This window comes from Alexandromys fortis, unplaced genomic scaffold (genome assembly GCF_014885135.2).
Source record: "Alexandromys fortis isolate MF-2015 unplaced genomic scaffold, M_Fortis_MF-2015_v1.1 scaffold_20, whole genome shotgun sequence".
Taxonomy (NCBI): domain Eukaryota; kingdom Metazoa; phylum Chordata; class Mammalia; order Rodentia; family Cricetidae; genus Alexandromys; species Alexandromys fortis.
Window position 1 is genome coordinate 7767725 of NW_026067903.1, and position 23165 is coordinate 7790889.

Here is a 23165-nt window from a genome sequence, read left to right on the forward strand (position 1 = left end):
GGAAAGAGACAGCGGTGGGAAAGAGACAGAAATCTTTAATTAATAAAGAAATAAATAAATTAAAAAAACACTTATGAGTGAGTACATATGATAGTTGTCTTTCTGGGTCTGCGTTACCTGACTCAATATAATGTTTTCTAGATCCATCTATTTGCCTGCAAATTTCAAGATGTCATTATTTTTTCTCTGCTGTGTAGTACTCCATTATGTAAATGTACCACATTTATTATCCATTCTTTGGTTGAGGGGCATTTAGGTTGTTTCCAGGTTCTGGCTATGACAAATAGTGCTGCTATGAACTTAGTTGAGCACCATGCACAAAACTCAAGTCCAAATGGATCAAAGACCTCAACAGAAAACCAACCACACTGAACCTCATAGAAGAAATAAGTGGGAAGTACACTTGAACGCAATGGCACAGGAGACCACTTCCTAAATATAACCCCAGTAGCACAGACACCGAGAGGAACAATTGATAATGGGACATCCTAAAACTGTAAAGCAAAGGACACGGTCAACAAGACAAAACGGCAGCCTATAGAATAGGGAAAAATCTTTACCTCTTCTTGGCTGCCATGGGTTCACAGGGTTTCCTCTGTCATGCACACCCACTGTGATATCCTGAGCCACCACAAACCCAAAGCAATAGGAACTGAGACCGCTGAGGAAATGAACCTTTTTTTATACTGTGCATATTTGTATTTAGGTGGGTGTGCATGCATACATGTTAGTGTGAGTGCATAGGATGTGTGTGTGTGCGCACGCAGATATACATGTGTGTACATGTATTTAGGGAGCCAGAGGACAGCAGAGTGTCATTGCTCAAACATTTCCCATCTTGCTTATTGTGACTGGGTCTCTCACTGGCCAGTGTGGCTATGCTGTCTGGTGGTCAGTGAGCTCCAGGAATCTACCCATTTCTGCTTCCACGCAGTTGGATCACAAACATGCCACCAAGCCTGTTTTATTTTTCAAAATGCAAGTTTAGGGATTTGAACTCGGGTCCTCAAGTGTTTTACTGACTGAGATATCTCCCCGGCTCCATCTCTTTTATCTTTATTAATTTATTTCAGGCATTTATGACAATGAGAAGCTAACTAATACATAGGTTCAGGTTCATACTGGTCAGCTCCTGTGGCTCAGGGGGTCAAGGGTGACAGTGTCAGTTCAGGATAAAGTCAGAAAATGGCAGGCACCCGGGCCACGTCAGAAGATGCCTAGCGTGAGGCCAGCTTACCTGAGCTTGGTCCACGTGCATGATCCCTGTGCCCATCTTTTTTCTAAGCTGCATCTGCTTCTCCAGCTTCCTCCTCTGAGTCTTTTCTATCCACAGGTCATCCAAGCTGAAATGGGAGTGCCGAGGGGCCCTCCTGAGCTGTGAAAGGCCCTCTCTGGGGACTTGCTCTGTGAAGATGGAGGGTGGGGCCCATGTCACTACTTCAGTGGCAGATACCAGCCGCTGAGGAGGCTCTGCGTAAGAAGTTCTCTGATCACAGGACGAACCGGCCTTCTTGTCTGGAGGTTTTTTCAGGGCGCTGTAGCTCTAGAGTGCAGAGGAGATGCCATCAGAGATAGAAGCAAGGGTAAAGCAACTGGGGGTGCAGTTCTACCCCCAGAGTCTCTTAGATATAATACGTTGTTCTGACTTATTTTCAAAGTAAAGATTACAACGAGATGCTTCATTCACCGTCATTTCGAAAAGTAGTAAGATGAGACAAAAATAAATCTTGTTCCTGTTATAATGCATTTCAAACAACAAAGGCTTTTGATTTGATCAATGACATCTGTTAAAGTACCCAATGGACTTGGCATGCTCATTAGAAATTCCTGTGTATGCGTGTGTGTGTGTGTGTGTGTGTGTGTGTGTGTGTGTGTGTGTGCGCGCGCGCATGCTGATCCACACGTGCACAGGCATGTGGAGGACAGAGGTCAACTTCAGGGGTCATTTCTTAGAAGTGGTCACCTCATTTTCTGATACAAGGCCTATTGCTGGAAAATGGGGCTTACTGATAAATCTGGGCTGTTTGGCCCACAAGTCCACTTCCCCAATGTTGAGATTCATGTGTACGCCATCATGCCTAGCTTTTTGATGGGAGTTCTGGGGAATGCATTCAAGGCCTCACGCTTGTGACAAGAGCACTTTCCCCACTGAGTCGTCTGTGTGTCCCAGAGCTATTGCTCCAGTAGGACACATTGCAGGCACAGTTCTCACCACCCCACTGCTCTCACTGGCCCAGTTCACAGCTAGCCCTGAGGCACCACAGCCACCTCAAGGTAAAACCCATCCACAACAGAAGACTAGTAGGACTTTGTGTTCACGTTCCCACTGTCTGTTGGACTCAACCCATGATCACTGCGAGAAGAAACTATTCCCATGTTCATAAAAATGAATGCATTAAAAATAGTTCAATCAAAAACTCCCAACTATAATTGGAGCTACCCTACATAGGGATTTATGCCTTTTCCAGAAGTCATAGGTTACCAAATACAAAACCAAGTATCAGATGAAGGCTGCCCTCCCCTCAAGTTGTTAGAGGTGTCCAGAGACCTCCAAACAAAATAGACTACAATCAACATAGCTCATTGCTGCCCACGTGATGTTGTGAGTCTATTGCTGAAGATATCACACATGGTGGTCACAGTAGACATGGAAAAGTTAAGTTGGTAGTGACCAGAGAAGGTCTTCCCTACTGAGTAGAAGGTGCTACACAGGTTGCTGGGGGAGAAGAGACATCAGTGGTCTTATCTGTGAGCTATATGACCAGCAGGCAAAATATGCCCATGGGTCAAACCGAAACACATGTTACAGGGGTAACCAACTGGTTTCTAATTAGATTTGAGATCCACAGCACAGGAGAAAACATGCTTGGTACTGCACATCTGGCCAGAACCTATGACTCAGGAGTTCTCTGGATGTTTACTATTGTCATTTTGCTAAATGGGCATAGAATCAAAACTGTTCTCTAAATGCCTATCTCTCTACTGTAGATTAGCGCGGCCCCCGGACCTTATCATATATTTCTCGGTGTCATGGATGGCAGTTAATGCAGAAATATAGCCAGTGAGTGCAGAGAGTGTCAGCGGAGAGTTTAGTTACAAGCAGAACCACACCCCATGGGTCATGGACCATCACAGAAGAGGGTGTAGAGGTTGGGGAGGACTAGAGACAACCCATGTCTTCTGTACAAGACAGGGCTATTGTTTTCATGAACTCGTAGCAACTGTGGTTGCCTGCACAGTTCCGCCACAGGATCAAGCAGGTCAACACCCTGATATAGAGCAGGAAGAGGCATCTGAGCCCTGTTCCTGGCTGAGGACCTGTTGACAGTAGATGGCTTACAAGGGAGAGAGAGTTAGTATTCTTTAAGGGTATGGCCCCTGACAGGTTGATAACACTCTAGTGGATGGACCTATACCCAGGAGTTTATGAGCAGCACAAACTGGATTCTTTGGATTAAAGAAAAGAAGACTCGAAGTTGGGAGCTATGTGGAGGTTAGGGGAGGATCTGGGAGGAGTTAGAGGAAGGAGGGGGAGGATATGATGAAAATGCATTGTACCAAATTCTCAATGAATTAGTAAAAATGTATCAAATTACATAGAGATTAAAGAAAAAACTTCAACTATTGCCCTGGAGAGATTCTTAAGAACACTTGCTACTCTTGCAGAGGTCAAATTTGGTTGTCAGCACCCACATCGGGGGGCTTTCACAACTGTCTTTACTTTCATCTCTAGGGGGGGAAGCAATCTTTTATGGGCTCACACTCACACACACATAATTTAGAACTTTTTAACACCCTCCAATTAACTGCCTCAACTCCAGTTTCTGCAGGATGTTGGAAGCACTTGATTTGATGATGTCATTTCTATCTTTGCTATTTCTTTACTTGGGAGCCTCACCAAAGGGAATGAGGGGATGCTCTGCCTTACCCAGGACTTTTGAAGGGGAGCTGCAGCTGGCTGCCTTAAGGAGTGTCCTCAGCTGGTTTCAGCAGGATGTTTTAAGTTCCTGATTTGACCATGTTACTTTTCTGTTGATATTTATAAAAAACTTAGCAAATACAGCAGACAGTCCTTCTGCAGACATTTAATTATGTTTGATTGTGAAGCAAAACTTTATATTATATTGATGGAACTCTCACTGTATATGAAGGAATTATTTCAGACAATTAGAATGTAAACAAGGATGAATGAAGGGATTTAAATGAAGTAAAATTTCTACACTTCATGTCACTTGGTGAAATGCCTCTAACTAGGAGACCAGGAGACTGGAAAGATGTATGTGTACAACATAATGCCTGGAGCTGTTATTTAAAAACCAAATATACTACATACTAAATATACATTAAATAACTCTGAAAAATATTCAGGTGACCCATAGACCTTAGAAGAAATCAGAGAAGTGATACATACACACACATACATACACACACACACTCTAAAATGGAGATATAAGATACAAGTCATGAATAATTATTTTAATTTGTGGTGTATGCATATGTGGTATATACACACATGTGGTGTGTGTGTGTATCTCCTCCAACAAGGCTGCCACAACCCTTAATCCTTCTCAAACAAGTCCACTCCCTGGTAACAAAGCATTCAAATAATATGGGCCTATGGAGGCCATTTTCATTCAAACCATTGTAGGTAAACATGTAAAATTCTTTAAATACTAGCTAATGTAATTTAACAGTGTATTAAGAATTATGTCACTGAGGCAGCAACCTCCATGGGAGCAGGTAAAAAGGAGCAACTGCTGAGGGAGCAGGCCCAAGCCAGACACAACTGTGGGAACTGGCCTAATCCAGTGACCTTTGCCAGAACAGGCCCAAGGCAGCAACCTCCACAGAAGAAGATAAAAGGAAGTAACCAAAAAGGGAGCAGGCCTGAGCCAAAGACCTCTGCAGGACTAGGTGTGAGTCAGGGACCTCCGTGGGAGCAGGCTGGAGCCTGTGACCTCCATTCAAAGCAGGTCTGAGCCAGCGACCTCTGCTGGAGCAGGCCCAAGGCAGTAACTTCAGAGGGAGCAGCATCAAGCAAGCAACCTCCATAGGAGCAAACCCTAATGACCTCCAGGATTTCAAAACAACACCCAAGAGTGCTAAGCAACCTCCAGGAACACAGATTTACCTTCGAGGTGACTGTAACCATGGCCCTGAATGGACCACAAGGAGCAACAATCTGAGCCTTGGATCCACTGGCACCTGGAAGATTGATCACCAGAGACACAGACAGCCCCAACTACACTAATCAGATGAAAAGATGGGTGGACAAGGTAAGAACACAACACCAAAAAGAGCAACATACTGCTATCAAAAACTAGTGGTTCTGCAATAGTGAAACTTGAACACCCAAATATGAATGAAGCAGGGAAAAATGACCTAAAAAATAAACTTTAAGGGCCTCAAACATTCTTCTAAAGAGGGAATGAAAAATTCCCCCAAAAATGGAGGAAAACAAAAAACTAGAGGAAATCAATAAACCCCTTAAAGAAAACTAAGAAAAAGCAATCAAACAGATGAAAGAAAAAATTCAAGACTTGAAAACCAAAATAGAGACAATAAAGAAAACAAAAACTGAGGGAATTCTGGAAATGGAAAGTGCTGGAGATACAATAGAGAAAATAGACTTATTGGCCAAAGAAAACATTAAATCTAACAAAACCATAACACAAATTATCCAGGAAATATGTGACAACATGAAAAGACCAAACTTAAGAATAACAGGGATAGAAGAAGTCCAACTCAAAAGCACAGAAAATATATTCAACAAAATCATAGAAGAAAACTTTCCTAACCTAAAGAAAGACATGCATATTAAGATACAAGAAGCTTACAGAACACCAAACAGAATGGCTAAAAAAAAAAATTCCCTCAACACCTAATAATTAAAACACTAAACACACAGAATAAAGAAAGAATATTAAGAACTACAAAGGAAAAAGCCAAGTAACATATAAAGGCAGACCTATCAGAATTACACCTGACTTCTTAATGGAAACAATGAAAGCCAGAAGGTCCTGGTCAAGTATTATGCAGACATTAAGAGACTACAGATGCCAGCCCATACTACTATACCCAGCAAAACTTTCAATCACCATAGATGGACAAAACAAGATATTCCATGATAGATCAGATTTAACAAATATCTAGCCACAAACAGCCATAAACAAAGTACTAGAAGTACATAAACAAACCCAAGGAAGTTAGCTACATCCACAAAAACACAGATAATATGATCTTACAGCAGCAAGTACCAAAGAAGGGAAAACCATATACAATAATATCACCAACAATGAAAACTAAAATAACAGGAACTAGCAATCACTGGTCATTAATATCCCTTAATATAAATGGACTCAACTCACCTATAAAAAGATACAGGCTAACAGACTAGATACAAAACCAGAATCCATCCTTCTGATGCATGCAAGAAACACATCTCAACCTCAAGACAGACATCGCCTCTCTCAGAGTAAAGGATTGGGAAAAATTTTTCCAATCAAATGGACCTAAGAAACAAGCTTGTGTAGTTATTCTATTATCTAACAAATTAAACTTCAAACTAAAATCAAAAGATACAAAGAAAGACATTTCATATTAGTCACAGGAAAAAATCCATCAAGAGGAAATCTCAATACTGAATGTCTATGCCCCAAATACAAAAGCACCCTCATGCAAAAGAAGCATTACTAAAGCTTAAATCACATATTAAACTCCACACACTGATGGTTGGAGATTTAAACACCATTCTCTCAGCACTGAACGGGTCTGTCAGACAAAAAAACTAACAGAGAAATAAGGGAACTAACATCATGACTCAGATGGACTTAACATATCTATAGAACATTTCATCCAAACATAAAAGACTATATCTTCTTGTGCCTCATGGAACCTTCTCAAAAACTGACCACATAGTAGGTAACAAAGCAAACCTTAACAGATACAAAAAGATTGGAATAACACCGTGTATGTTATAGGATCACCATGGCTTAAAATTAGCATTCAACAGCAACACTAACTCCAGAAAGCCCACAAACATAGAAATTAAACAATGATCACGTGAATCATCAATGTGTCAAGGAAGAAATAAAAGAAATTAAAGACTTCCTAAACTTCAAAGAAAATGACCACACAACATACCAAAATTTATGGTATACAATGAAAGCAGTGTTAAGAGGAAAGTTCATAGCACTAAATGCCTACAAAAAAACTGGAAAAATATCAAACTAGTGAGTTAATAGAACATTTGAAAACTCTAGAACAAAAAGAAGCAAACTCACCCAGGAAGACTAGATGGCAGAAAATAATCAAATAGAAAGCTGCAATAAACAAAATAGAAACAAAGAAAATACGAAGAATTAATGCGACGAAGAGTGGATTCTTCAAGAAAAATCAATAAAATAGACAAACCTTTATCCAAACTAACAAAAGGCAGAGAGAGAATATCCAAATTAACAAAATCAGAAATGAAAAGGGGGACATAACGACAGACATGGAGGAAATACAGAGGATCATCAAGTCATATTTTGAAAACCTGTACTCCACAAAATTGGAAAACTCAAAGGAAATGGACAATTTTCTTGATAAATATTACTTACCAAAATTAAATCAAGACCAGATAAGCAAATTAAATAGACCTATAACTGCTAAAGAAATAGAAACAGTCATCAAAAGTCTCCAAACCAAAATAAAGCCCAAAGTCAGATGGTTTCAGTGCAGAATTTCACAAGATTTTCAAAGAACTAATACCAATACTCCTCAAATTGTTCCACACGATAGAAACAGAAGGAACATTGCCAAACTCTTTTTATGAGGCTACAATTACCCTAATACTGAAACCACACAAAGACATTACTAAGAAAGAGAATGACAGAACAATCTCCCTTATGAACATTAATTCAAAAATACTCAATATAATACTGGCAAAACCGAATCCAAGAACACATCAGAAAAGTCATTTACCATGATCAAGTCAGCTTCATCCCAGAAAATTGGGGATGGTTCAACATACAAAAATCTGTCATTGTAATTCATCATATAAACAAACTGAAAAAAAAAACACATGATCATCTTATTAGATGATAAAAAAGCCTTTGACAAAACACAACAATCCTTCATGATAAAGGTTTTGGAGAGAGCAGGGATACATGGAACATACCTAAACATAATGAAGGCAATATACAGCAAGCCAACAGCCAACATCAAACAAAATGGAGAAAAATTCAAAGTGATCCCACTGAAATCAGGGACAAGACATAGTTGTCCACTCTCTCCATATCTATTCAATATAGTTCTTGAGGTTCTACTGAGGGCAATAAGACAACAAAAGGAGATCACGGTGATACAAATAGGTAAAGAAGAAGTTAAACTCTCATTATTTGTTGATGATATGATAGTTTACATAAGGGACCCTAAAAATTCTACCAAGAAACTTCTACAACTCATAAACACCTTCAGTAATGTAGCAGGATACAAAATTAACTCAAAAAATCAGTAGCCAAGGAGAAAGTGGGAAGTACACTTGAATGCCTTGGCACAGGAGACCACTTCCTAAATATAAGCCCAGTAGCACAGACACTGAGAGTAGCAATTAATAAATGGGACCCTCTGAAACTGAAAAGCTTCTGTAAAGCAAAGGACATAGTCAACAAGAAAAAACGCAGCCTACAGAATGAGAAAAGATCTTCACCAACCCAACACTGAACAGAGTACTGATCTCCAAAATATACAAAGAACTCAAGAAATTGGCCATCAAGAGAACAAACAATCCAATAAAAAATGTGGTACAAATCTAAACAGAGAACTCCCAAAAGAGGAATCTAAAATGACTAAAAGACACTTAAGGAAATGCTCAGCATCCTTAGAGAAATGCAAAGCAAAACAACCCTGAGAGTCCATCTTACATCTGTAAGAATGGCCAAGATAAAAAAACACTGATGACAACTTATGCTGGAGAGGTTGTGGGGTAAAGGGAACACTCCTGCATTGCTGGTGGGAGTGCAAGCTGGTACAGTCCCTTTGGAAATCAGTATGATTATTTCTCAGAAAATTAGGAAACAATCTTCCTCAAGACCCACCTTTGGGTATATACCCAAAGGATGCTCAATCATGCCACAAGGACATGTGCTCAACTATGTTCATAGCAGCATTGTTTGTCATAGCCAGAATCTGGAAACAACCCAAATGCCTCTCAATCGATGAATGGATAAGGAAAATGTGGTACATTTACACAATGAAATACTACACAGCAGGAAAAAAATGACATTTTGAAACTTACAGGCAAATGGATGGATCTAGAAAATATCATATTAAGTGAGGTAACCCAGACCCAGAAAGACAAATATAATATGTACTCACTCATAAGTGATTTTTAGACATAAAGCAAAGAAAAACCATCCTATAATTCACAATCCCAGAGAACCTAGACAACAAAGAGAACCCTAAGAGAGACATACATGGATCTAATCTACATGGATAGTAGGAAAACATAAGATATCTTGTGTAAATTGGGAGCATGTGGATCATGGGAGAGAGTTGAAGGGGAAGGGAGAGGAAGGGAAAAGAATGGAGAAAATATATAGCTCAATAAAAACAATTTTTTTTTAAAAAAAAGAAAGCAATTGATCCCTAAAAGAGTTGTGGCTTTGTTGGAGTAGTTATGACTTTATTGGAGGAGGCTTGTCACTATACGAGTAGCCTTTAAGGTCTCCTATGCTCAAAGTATGCTCAGTGTGACACACAGTTACTTCTGCTACTTGATCAAGTTGTAGACTTCTCAGCTCCTTCTCCAGCACCATGTCTGCCCACATGCCATCATGCCACCCTGCCATGACAATACTGGACTAAATCTCTAAATTATAAGTCATCCCCAATTAAATACTTTGTTTTTGTAAGAAAAAAAAACCTTGTATGTCACAACTAGATGGAATGTACTTAGTACTCAAATGGAGGGTCATTTAAAAACTCAGGATGGTATACATTTTAATAGGTCAAAGAGAAATCTCAAGAACATATGGATAGAGGAAAACTAACAAAATACAACACATACACTCAGGTTTGAAAATAAAATTCTGAATGAACTAAGAAAAGAGGGGTGGTCCTTAACTACGATGAAGGTTATCTTACAAAATCCTACAGCAAGCATGGCTGTTATTGAAAAACTGGTCTCTTTGTGACTAGGGGCAAACCTTCTTGCTCCCACCATTGTTCTCAACACAGTATTGACCCTTCTAGCCACTGAAGTAAAGCAAGAAAAAGAAATAATGAATCTGTCTCTATTTTTTTTTGTAGATGACATGGGATACAAATTGAATGCACAGGTCTGTTACATTTCTATACATCAACAATTAATATGCATAGCCCCAAATTTAAGATACAATGCCATTTATAACCACTTCAAAATTATGAAATGTGTATGAATAAATCAACCTAAACTTTACAAAAATTGAAAACTATAAAACACTGAAATAGCAAAGAAGATCTGAATAAATGGAGACACCGTTTTATCAATTAGAAAATTCAGTATGGGAAAGACTCCAGCTATGTCCCAATCCACACACTGCTTAATTCCATTCCTGTCACAGCCTGAGCAAAGCCATTTGTAAGTAAAGCGTTTCTAAACTTTATACAGAAATGCCAAGAAACTAGAATAAAATTATTTTGAGAAAGAAAGTGTGATCAATTAACTAGGTTTTTAAACATTATTCATTGACAGTCATTAGGACACTGTGGAACTGGGGACATGATGAACACAGGTCAGTGCAGCAGAATAAAGACATATGAGTGGCTCCCCATACGCACTATTCAAGACCTGTTGCTAATGTTGCAAGCATTTCAGGGCTGGAGCAACTGACTACCTGCAGGCAGAGAAATAAACTTCTTCCTAAATCTCACACCTTAACAAGTTTTTTTTTTTCAAAATACGGAAATTAGTATGGAGGTTCATTAAGAAACTCAAAATAGCTCTACTGTGGGGCAATGGTCTTGTACCCTGTAAAGACTTGTCATTTGTATTGGTTTAATAAAACACTGATTGGCCAGTAGCCAGGCAGGAAGTATAGGTGGGATGATCAGAATAGGAGAATTCTGGGAAGAGGGAAGGCTGTCTGTAATCACCACCCAGATGTAGAGGAGGCAAGATGAGAATGTCTCACGGATGAAAGATACCAAGCCACGTAGATAACACAGACAAGAATTATGGGTTAATTTAAGATGTAAGAGTTAGCTAAAAAATATGCCTAAGCTATTGGTCAAACAGTGTTGTAATTAATATAGTTTCTGTGTATTATTCTGGTCTGGGCAGCGGGGAAATGAACGAACAGTCTCCATTTACATTTATCCTACCAGACCCAAAAGATTCCAAGTAAACATATCACAGAGATGCCTCTACATCAATGTTTATTGAAGCACTCTTCACTAAAGTTGAATTAGGGATCAAACTGTGTCCTTCAACCGAGGACTGGATAAAGAAAATGTGGTCTGCATGCACAATGGAACTAAATCAGCACAGACAAAAGTTACGTATGTTCTTTTCTGTGGGGTCTAGGTTTTATACAGGTTTATAAAATCACATGAGCAGATGAAAATGAAGGTAGACATGAAGCTGTTTAGGGGACAGTGGGGACTAGTGGGAGGGAGACAAGGGAAAGCGAGGAGAAGAAGGCAAGGATGGTGCAACATCCTCAATGTACATTATGTACTTGGAATGAAGGCTGAGCTATGTAATCCAGGACAATAAAATACAAAAATAAAGATTAATGATAAGTTTAATCCAAGAATGGAAGGAAGCACAGGAAACAAACCTTTGGGGGTCTCAGGGATGGTTAAGCATCCTTAGATATTACACTAAGAACATGACCTATTTTACATGATTGCCCCAAAAACTAAAGTTGGACTGCCTCAAAATGAAAAGGTTTTATCTGCGCCCCACACCCCGCCTCGGCTTGCTTTTTTTAAAAAAAAACATACATGTTTAATTGACATAGAATTACATCACTTTCCCCTTTCCTTGAAAAGGTCTGCATGTATGAGATCGTGTTAGGAAGACAACATGACCAACTGCAGACAGAACAGTTGAAAAATCACAAATAAGACTTGAATAAATAATAGCATTTTAGAAACTCAACTGTATGAACAACAACAATGCAACTAGAAAATGGGCAAAACACATGCAGAGATATTTTACTAAAGAAGCTGTAGCTGGATATGGCGCACGCCTTTAATCCCAGCACTTGAGAAGAGGCAGGCAGATCTCTGAGTTTGAGGCCAGTCTGGTCTATAGAGGGAATTCCAGAACAACCAGAATTACAGAGAAGGCCTCTCTCCAAAAACAAAACAGCAACAAAAAGGTAGACCTTCAAGCTTTTCCTCAGTTCCTCTCACCTATCTGCACGGTCATAGCAAACCTCTTCTCTGCAAGATGATCAGATGATCCCAGGTCTCCCAATGCCTGCCTGTTGCTATCCTCAAAATCCCACCACCCAACAGTTTGGCAACTCTTTTCTTTTCAACTGTGTGTGGGGTACATGCATCTATGTATATATGAATGTATATTCATGTGTGCACATATATGTGGGAATACATGAGAAGGGTTGAGTACAAGAAGTCAATCTCAGAAAAGTAACATTTTTGAAATTTAACCATAGACTAGTGCTTGAAAATAGTTCATCCAGGTTACGAGGATATGAGCATAAAGGTGGTTAGCCCAAGGGCAAGGAGTTTGTGTCTTGGTTATGATAGTCATTACATGGCTCTGTCCATGGTATGCAACAGAAGCTGTTGAGATATACACTGATCGTCCCTCATGTGAAACCAAACATCCAAAAAGATACAAAGCCTGAAAGATTTTGAGTCCTGATACTGCGACTCAAATGGAAAACTCTGTATCTGGCCTCAGGCAGTCCCCAGCACAAAGGGGCACCAAAGACACTGAATGAATGGCCTCCAGGCAGTGTGAGCTGGCCAGGACACCAGTGAGTTCTGTGCTTTTGATTCATTTTAATTGTACTTATGTGTGCTTACACACATCCATGCAGGTACCTGTGGAGGGCAGCAGAGGGCTTTGGATCCCCCAGAGCTGGAGTTATAGGGGGTTGTGAACCTCTTGAGGGCACTGGGAACTGACACCATGGGTCTCGTTGCAAGAACAGCAAGTGCTCTTAACCTCTACAACATCTCACTGATCCAGCTTTAAACTTGGGTGCCATCCTCAAGCTGTCTCATTTGTGTGGATGGCCATATTCTAGAACTACAAAGCAACTGAAACTTGACATACTTATTGTATTCTCGCTGTTGAGTTTTGAGCCTTATTTGTGTCGTTGGGTATTGTTCTGCTGTTGGACACACAATCTGCAAATGAGGGGCTTAAATCAACCTCCCAGATCGGGTTCTCTGTGTTTTTCTCCTGAAGCTTTATAATGTTGTATTATATTTTGTATTCGAGATTAGTGAAGTTTCCTGACACCGTCTTATATTTTTTTGGTTGTGAGCCTAGCCTTTAACAGCTGAGCCAGCCCTCCAGGCCTACTGACACTGTCTTTTCGTACTTGAATATTTTCCAGTTTTACTTTAAATCTAATACAAGGGGTGTTAAGGATGTAGTGCTTATCTAGCATGCATGAAGCCTTGGGTTCATGCTCAGCACCCTATAAAACCGGGCATGGTGGTTCATGCCTGCAAGCTTAACACTTGGAAAGCAAGGGTAGGAGAGTCGGGAGCTCAAAACTATTGTTGGCAACACAGCAAGACCATGGCCAGCCTGAGCTACATGAGACCCTGTGTCAATACAATAAGTCTAAAGGGCAGAGGAGATGGCTCAGTGTCTTGAGGCACATGCAGCCACAACTGACCCCCAGAATTCCATCCCTAAACATTGTGGAAGGAGAGAGCTGGTGGTCCTTTGATATGAAGCATGCCCTGCTCCACTCAGACACATACATACACAGACACATACATACAGACACACACACATATGGAGACATACACAGACATATGCACACAAATGGAGACATACACAGACCCACACATAAACATACACACAGAGAGAGACATACACACACAGATAGACACTCAGAGACATACACACAGACACATAGACACACACACACAGATACATATGCACTAAATAAATACATACATTTTAAAATCATGACAACACTAATCCAAGGAACATCCCTCCACTTGCCTTAAGAGGTAAAGAAAGTTGTTGCCACCAACAGCTCACTTACCTCATTCCCAGGAAGGTCCCTGAGGAAGGGTGCTGTGCCCAGGCTGTGGTGACACTGGCACATGCTTGCCCTGTCTTCCTTCTGGCCGTTCTGATGTAGTGTTTGCAGGGAAAGTAAGAGGCTTGCCCTGGCCTTGCTCTTGGGCCGATTTGAGTCCTCTGAACATGTGTTAGCGTCCCTGTAGCTTCTAAGAGAGACCATGGAGGCTGCACTAGTCCAGCCCCCAAGGCAGAGATCCACTCTCTGAGCCCCAGGCATGGGACTCGTGGGCTTGGGGCTTGTGGGTCTGCAGGGCATGTCTTGGATTTCATAGACCAAGTGGCAGGCAGAGCTGCAGGGGAGTGTACCACCAATGCCAGTGTGCTGGGCTGGAGGGCTGGTGGGGGAAGTCAGCCAGGGCGGCTCTGGGATGATCCCAGAGGAGAGGTACCTCCTGCTTTCCTGGGTAGCAGTGCGTTTTATGGTTGGTTCACTTTTCCTCCGGTATTCCGGAGAAGCCAGACAGCTAGAAGGCGGAGTTGCAGGAGACTGTAAGGGTGTCCAGGACTCCACACACACGCGGCTGTCCGTGCTAACTGTCCACTCATCACGGTCGCCTCTGGTTGCTGGTGGGGAAGAGCGGAGGAGTTCCGGAAAGTCTGGTCCTGGAACACCACTCCCCAAAGAGGGCCTTTTGGAGCCTTCCACATCCTTGCTTCTCAGAAATGTGCGCCAGGAACTCTGGCCTCGTCTGCGTTTCTCTTTCTCGCCTTTGACAGAGCCAGCATTTGTTTTCTCTGTGGCTTTGGACTCAAAAAAATTGGTAAACGTCTTATGGGCTAAGGCCAGCCTTGCCCTGATCTTGCTTTCTGTTGTTTTTAGTCTCTTGATGTTGCCATTTTCTAAGGAAGGTCCTTCGCCACCGAGATCCCCTAGTGTCCCCTCTTGAATCTCTCGCTGTGCACCAACAGAATGGGTCTCCAGAGACCTGCTCTGGTGCACGTGGTGGTGCATAGGAGGCTCCACCTGGCAGGCTGCAAACCATGGACTCTGGGGCACACCTTCCTCGGGGCTGGAGCAAGCCGGGTTCAGGCCCTCTGAGGTCAAGACCGGGCTGCAGAGTATGTCCCCTCTGGAGCTTTTCCCAGACCAGGACCCGTCAGTTCTTAAAGGGGTCATCTGGAGAAAGGCAGGGCGCTGCTCTGACTCCTGTGCACCCCGCTGAAGCTGGCTGCAAAGTCCCTGGAACTGCTGCCTTGCGACTTGGGCGGAAGCCAGGACTCCTGAATGGAGGACCTCTATTTCGACAGCCCATGCACTGGAGACTTCTGCATCCTCCGCAACGTCTGTAGTACACTCTCCTTGTCTGAGTTCTGGGCTGGGTGACTCCTGGCTCCCCTCAGGATGGATGCCCAAGCCGGAGTGTACACACTCAGACTCCAGGCGCGAGGTTTCCCCAAGCTGCTTCTCCTCCAGAGTATCTTCCGAGCTCAGGGTGTCATCTGAAGCAGCCCTGGGGACCAGAGCTCTCACAAACTCTATGCCTTGGGCCAGCAACTGAGGAGCGCCATCATCCGGCCCTGCTGCCGGGCATCCTTGCAGTTCACGCTCACTGCCGTACATAGGCATTTCTGGGGCCCTGGGAGACTCATAAGCTGTGATGCCTGTACCTTGTGGAAACTGAGGTCTTTCCTCCGGGAAATCACGGAACTGTGATTCTAGACGACAGCAGGCCTTCCTTGTGGAGGTCTGTTTGCGTTCTTGCTTGACTGCTATCATAGTGAGTTTGCAGCTGTGCTTACAGGCCCCATGTACTTTGGGCACCTGCTGCTGGCCAGAAGTGAGAGGCTCCCGGCCATCCCTGGTTCCCTGCGCACACTCATCCCCAGGACGGCAGCAAGTTCTTTCGACTGTTGGGAAATCCAAAAGACTCTGCAACGCATTTCCCCTGCATTGGGGGTCTAGAACCGCTGCCTCTTCTGCCGCATCTGAAGCACCAATTACACTTGATCGCAGGGTGCTCTTTGGGGCGTAGGCGCTATAATTCACTTCTGGGGAAACCACTAGCCTTTTGTTCCACACAGCTATCTCACCGTGGCTGCAGCAATGTGGGAAGGGGAAGGCCCTATCAGGCGGCTTTCTCTCCTCATTGAGAACGCACTTTGATGAGTAGGTCTTGGTCTGGTTTCCTGTCTTGGCAAGGATGTTTTGCAGGCACCTTTGTTTACCGATAGCATCACCAGGGTGCAAATCTTCAGGCTCCACCGGGCTGCTTTCTGGGCTGTGTCCTGGCTTGCATTCAGCTGGTCCAGGCACTTCCTCTTGGCTGCCAAGCTTCAGCAGTTCTGAAGTAAGGTGGGAAGGGTCTGGGCATGACCTAGAAGCCTGTTCTACCTGGTTTTCCAGTGGGAGACCTACACAGGGTGTGTCTTGAGATGCCCTTTTAAAGCTACAGTCACTTAGCTTGTGCTCACCCTGCGAAGGAGGGGCTCTGCTTGGAGCAGTGAAAGGTGAATAAGACAACTGGGTGGGCCCAGGGGAGAGGGTGTTAGGAATTATGGGGTGACTGGGTTCTAGTTCTGTTCCTTCCCTTAGGTAGGGCTCAAATGTTACACATTTCCACTTCAAAGGCTCCTTAAGGCAAGCCAAAGGAAATGCTGCTACAGAATGAGCCCTAGCCAGAGTCTTCTCATGCTGGCAGGGGAATCTTTGGGGTGTCTTGCCATCGGCACCAAGATTTTCTGGGACACTATTATGACACTTAGTGTCTACGAGACAAAGTGTGCCCAGTCTTGGCTGGCTGGCAACATCCAAGCAGGAATGAGCCCAGAGTACATCTGTGCCCACTGGGGGCCTGGGCGCAGGCCCCTTCTTTGTCCTGATCCACAGAGGGAATTCATTGTCCTGTGGGCCTATATGAGGTCGCTCTGCTGCCCCAGCCTGGCTGTGGATGTGTGGCCAGCTCTGACCGAGTTTACAGTGCTCAAGAAGACAGGGCCAGACCACAGGGACATCCAGATAGCCCCTAGACCTGGCCTTTTGCAGCCGGGGACCCCTGCTGTTGGTGGTGGCACTCTGTAAGAGTGACTCTGCCACTGGCACTGACTTCCCCACCAAGCTGGTCACACAGTCACAAAGACTTTCTTCATTCCACTTTCCAGCTGCTGCAGCCGCTGGCGTGTGCAATCTACTTTGGTGAGAAGCTTCCTTTAAGCCTGAGAGCAAATCCAGGTCTTCCTCTGTCTGGAGCCCTTCAACACCAGCCAAATGCTGTCCTTGAGGAAATCTACCCGCTGAGCCATCGGGGCACCCCCAGCCTGCTTCTCTACCTGCAGAGAGGCCACATGGAGAGCTGCAGAGTCCACCTGTGAGGTCACCAGGCAGGGACTCTGCATCAGAAGCACTCTCAAACGGGTCTGTTTTTGTGTCTGATAGACTTTCACTCTTGTGGGACAGTGTCTCAAAATCCTCAGGGTCTACTTCCTGGCGCCATTCCTGTTCCTCTGAGTCCTCAGGGGATGGGTGGAATTGGTTATCTTCATTCTCACCTTCCCCTGGAGGGGGTGCATCCGATTCTGGAGTCTAGAGAAGGACAAAGGAGAAGAATCAGAGAAAAGTCTCCAGGACCTCAGCGCACATACACCATCATGCATGACTTTATCTGAAGGAAGTAGCCTCCATCGTTTCCCACAGAGCCCCGGGAAGGAAGGGAAGCATGAAATGCTACTTTGCATTAACACAGAAAACAAGTATGCAGGGCTGAGGAGATGGCTCAGTGAGCAGAGCCTGCCATGCAAGTCTGACAACCCCCTAGTTCAGATCTCTGGGACCAATATAAAAGCCAGGCAAAATAGCTCAAATCTGTAAACCCAGAATGCCTATGACAAGGTGGGTGGCAGAGGCAGGAGAATATCTAGAAGCTCAAAGACTAGCTAGCTTGGTGTAGGCAGCAGTGAATAAGAGACCTGGTCTCAAGGTAGAAATTGAGGACCGAAACCCAAGGTTGTCCCCTGACTTCCTAATGCTTACTGTGATACATACATAGCCTACCCCCAAACATGAGCACGCAAATCCATAAACATGAACAATCACTGTGCACACACACACATACACAATACTACCATATAAATACAAACATGAACATATACAAACACACACATACACACATGTATCTCACATACATATACTCATGCATACACACATTCATATACACATAAACATGAATATAGAAATATATAAACATAATATATCACATGTATACACATACTAATACATACCCACTCCTATACGCACACATATGCACAAAGATGAAAAAAAAGGTAAACAAGGAACAAAGCCAAACCTGAACAATGAGGAGAAAAATGTCATACAAGTTAAAACAAAACCACCAAAAGGCCCAACAGGCCATCCGAGCATTCTCAGTTTAAGAAAGCGTGAGCATGCCATCTGAGTCAGAGTGAGAAGCAGCCTTCTGTGTGGGGTAGCCAGCAAGAAGAAACAGATTAATACATGTCTACGGGAGGTTCTGTTTGTTCTTGTGTAGCCCCATGGCTTACAGCAGATGCGCTTACATTTAGCATTGTTTCTTAAGTTCGCATAGCTAGAGGGGGGAAAAGAAGAAAACAAAAGAAGCCTTGAGAACTATTCAGACTGCAGACATGGGAGGGTATTGTGAGCAAGGCAGCTTAGAACAATAGAGAGAAGTTGGCAGAAAGTTTGCAGCATTTTCTTCTCTCTCTCCTCTCTCTCTTTCTGACTCTCTTGTCTCTCTCGCTCACGTGTGTGTTACATCTGGGACCCACACGTCAGTATCATTGCTTGGCTTTTTGTTTGAGACAGGGTCTCTCATTGGTCTAGAGCTTCACCAAGTAACCTGGCCCATGAGCTTCATGGATTTGCTTGTCTCTTTGCCAACTGCACTTGGCTTTTTTTTTTTTTTTTTTTTTTTTTTGTGGTACTGGAGAATCAAACTTGGGCTCTGATCTTTAAAAGGTTGGCACTTTGCCAACTAAACCATCTTCCCTGCTCTCTAGCCACACCCCACTCCCCTTTAAAGACAGGGTCTCATTATATAGCCTGGCTAATTTGGAACTCCCTGTGTAGATCAGGCTAGCCTCAGACAGAGATCCACCTGCCTCTGCCTCTGCCTCCAGTGAGTACTGAAACTAAAATCCATTGCCACCCTGCCTAGCTTATACATTTCTTAATCCACACTCTAAGCCGTGAATTCCCGTACATCCTTTTAAAGGGTACAGACCTGAGCTATGAAAGAGGTATCCACCTACAAAGATCTACTTCCCCTAAAAACCTCTGCCCCTTCCCAGTCAATATGCTCCCCCTCCCAGTCCTCTCGGGGTCAGGGATCTGATTTCTGTTAGTCTTGATTAATCTGCCCTGGAGTTTGACATCGACAGATTCTGCAATAGTCTTTGGGGGTCTGGCTTCTTTCCCTCAGAGGTGAAGCCGGTATCAAGCATATCCAACCTGCAGCCTGCAGGCTTCATGTGACCCACGTGCAGTGAATGCAACCTAACCCAAAACTGTGGAGTTACTTAAAACATGAGGGGTGTGTGTGTGTGTGTGTGTGTGTGTGTGTGTGTGTGTGATTTTTTTTAAAAATGTAACTGGACTACATGGTTACATTTCTAGATGGCATTGTATGGTGATGTTTAACGCTAGACATGTCTGCTAGCATGCCCTAGTCCACGCAGTAGCCTCGGGTGTGAGGTTACACTGTACTCGGCATTCAGCCATCAGTTTCCATCATTCCCTCAGGCTGGGAATGGCACAGGCACTTGTTCCCGAGTCTAGTCAGAGCTGCTCAGATTCTGTACCTTTCCCAAGCATGCTTTCCCCAGGATATGTGTGCGTGTACATGTGCATATGCGTGTGTGTATTGCATGCCTGTGCACCTGTATGTGGAGTCACAGGTTATCCTCAGATGCCTTCCCTCCAACACCTTCTACCATTTTTTTTAAAACATAAAACAGGATTTTAATTCAAGCAAATTCCATGATGCCAAGAGTTCAACTTTAAGCAAAATTAAATTTTGTAAGACTTGAGTAGCCTTTTTTTAATTGTCCATTTTAGCTATCACTGCCTGTGCTTGCTTCAAATTTTTGAAGAGTGAAATATCAACATGATTTTTTTAATTTATTAAAGATTTCTGTCTCTGCCCCACCTCCGCCTCCCCTTTCCCTCCCCCTCCCCCAATCAAGTCCCCCTCCCTCGTCAGCCCAAAGAACAATCAGGGTTCTCTGCCCTGTGGGAAGTCCAAGGACCACCCTCCTCCATCCAGGTCTCGTAAGGTGAGCATCCAAACTGCCTAGGCTCCCACAAAGCCAATACGTGCAGTAGGATCAAAAACCCATGTCCTTCAATTGAAGAATGGATGAAGAAAGTATGAAATATATACATATTAGAGTACTACTCAGCAGTAAAAAACAAGGACTTCTTGAAGTTTGCAGGCAAATGGATGGAAATAGAAAACACTATCCTGAGTGAGGTAAGCCAGACCCAAAAAGAGGAACATGGGATGTACTCACTCATATTTGGTTTCTAGCCATAAATAAAGGACATTGAGCCTATAATTCGGGTTCTTAGAGAAGCTAAATAAGAAGGAGAACCCAAAGAAAAACATATAGGCACCTTCTACCATTTTTGACCTTGGGCTCACTGACTCAGCGAGTCTGGCCATCCGGTAAATGCCTGTTTCTGCAGCGCCGCCGTTGGGATTTGTAAATGCATGCAGCATGCCCAATTCTTTACAGGCATTAGACTTGAACTCAGACCATCAAGCCTAAGCAGCAGCACTTCACCAACGAAGCTATCTCCCTAGCCCCTGAAAACACGTTTAAGACAATTCCACCTAGAGCTAAGGTGATGGCCATGGAAACCCAAGTTTGGGCTCCTGGTACTGACATAAAAGAGACCCAGGATCAGGGAGAGTCCTTGTCTCAATGCAGTAAGTAGGACAGAGAATAAGAGGACACTGGACATCCTCATCTGGCTGGCGTGCATGCACACGCATGTGCGCACACACACGCACACACAATACGTCTGTTGCAATCTAAACTCCTTACTATAGATATGTTCAAACAACTTTGTAATTCTTAGCACAAGTTAATTAATAGTACATAAATAGAAATAAGATCACAAAATAAAAGGTATTAACTCTCATATTGAATCTAGATGATGATCTAGGAATGAATGGAAGTCAAATTTAGAGGCAAGAAATATTTTTTGACACTGAGTCTCAGAATGTTCTAGGTGGGAGACAGGATCAGATTCAGATGGTTTTTTAAAGGCAGGCTCTCCACTTTCTCTTGGGCAGCACACTGCCTCAGACACGAGGGCCAGACTTTGACGAACACTGAGCTCTCGTGAGTTTTCGCAGAGCTGAGCCAAGAACACGACTTCACAAAGGTAAGAGTGGCTGCCAGGGGCAGGCTCCAGCCCTTCCGCTCTCCCACCTCAGCATCACAGCGCCTCTCTCTCCAGATGGCACTGGAGACACACCTCCCCTCAGCCGATGTGAATCTCACCATGTCTCTCCTCTTCTCAACTCCAAACATGGTGACATTTAATCTCCACACTTCCTCGTCTACCACTTCCTCTTTTCAAAGATGTCAGTATTGGAGGACCCAGTATGCCCTCCAAACAGCAATTTCAGCTGTACACACAGGTGATATATACAGGTGCTTGGGATTCAAACTCACAACCTCATGCCTGAGCAGCAAGCACCCTTACCCACAGAGTCATCTCCCCACCCCGACAAATCCAGTATCTGTAACATGAGATATTTCAATGAACTCGGCAAGTCTATTTGTTTTCCTAATTCCCATTATAATTTCCTATTTCACCCAAGGTTTATTAGAAGACTATATTAGTCATCTTTTTTGGTTTCTGATTTTTATTTAATTATGCCACAGTCTGAGATGTTGCCTGTCTGGTACAGATATTCTGAAGCTAGTTGAAACCGGTTCTACTGGGTGGTGCGAAGCCTCATTTCATAAAAGCCCAGAGGTGTCTGGGGAGAATGACTTGTATGGTAGTTCACCACGGTGGAAGCCTGTCGGCTCTATGTAAATCCCCGGGGACCTTGCTAGTTTCCCCTCTGGTATGAGGACTGCCGAGTGAGGATTTGTCGTTTCCTCTTTCAACCCTGTCATTATCAATGCACATGCTTCAGCCTTCCCTCAGTCAGGAGAGACCAGCTCAGCGCTGTCACATCTTCCTGGAACTTTATTCTTTATTAGGACTCTTTTGTCCTAAGAGTGGCTGTTCTTTTAAAGGCCACCTTCCCATACAGTAGTTTTCTACTTCCCTTAAAGTGTGCTTTTCATAATCACCTACAGCGAGGCTTCTAAAATCCAATCTTTCAGTCACTTTTCAAAAATACTATTTTTATTTGTATGTACGAGTGCCCTGTCTGCGTGTTTGCCTGCATTATGGAAGAAGGCATTGGATCCCATTATAGATGGTTGTGACCCACCATGTAGTTGCTGGAATGTCCAGAAGAGCAGCCAGTGCTCTTAACTGTTGAGCCGTCTCTCCAGCCCCTTTCAGGCACTTCTACCCAGAAGCTAGCTATGAGGCTTTATTGTGATGCTGACATGTCTGGATTACAATCCCCACCCCTGTTCCTGCTCTCTGAACTCTATCTTTGTATGCCCTAAGAACATAGAGTAGACACTCGACAATGATGGGATAAAAGGTTACGTCTTAAAGGATGCTATCCCTTAATCTCAGGTCTGGGTCCTTTGGAGTCATCTTGTTCTTGATGGTTCCTAAATCGCAGGCATTGAGTTGCTTCCTGCCCCCTCAGCACAAGGTCAGCTTGCTAGAGCTAATGACCTTTAGATTGCCAAATCAAAGGTTTTTAGTTCTTTTTGCCATCTCCCCCTCTTTGTGTGTGTGTGCACATGCACACACATGTGCATGCATGTGTGCTCTATT

The 23165-nt window shown here is 43.4% G+C and overlaps 1 protein-coding gene across 1 annotated transcript in view; it reads right to left on the reverse strand.

The window, feature by feature from the left end:
• Arhgef4 (Rho guanine nucleotide exchange factor 4) overlaps positions 1–23165 on the reverse strand; it is a 140303-nt gene that overhangs the window by 73729 nt on the left and 43409 nt on the right. The window contains 2 exon segments of the mRNA XM_050134629.1: positions 1238–1543; positions 14229–17789. Of these exon segments, the coding sequence (XP_049990586.1) occupies positions 1238–1543; positions 14229–17789 (3867 nt within the window).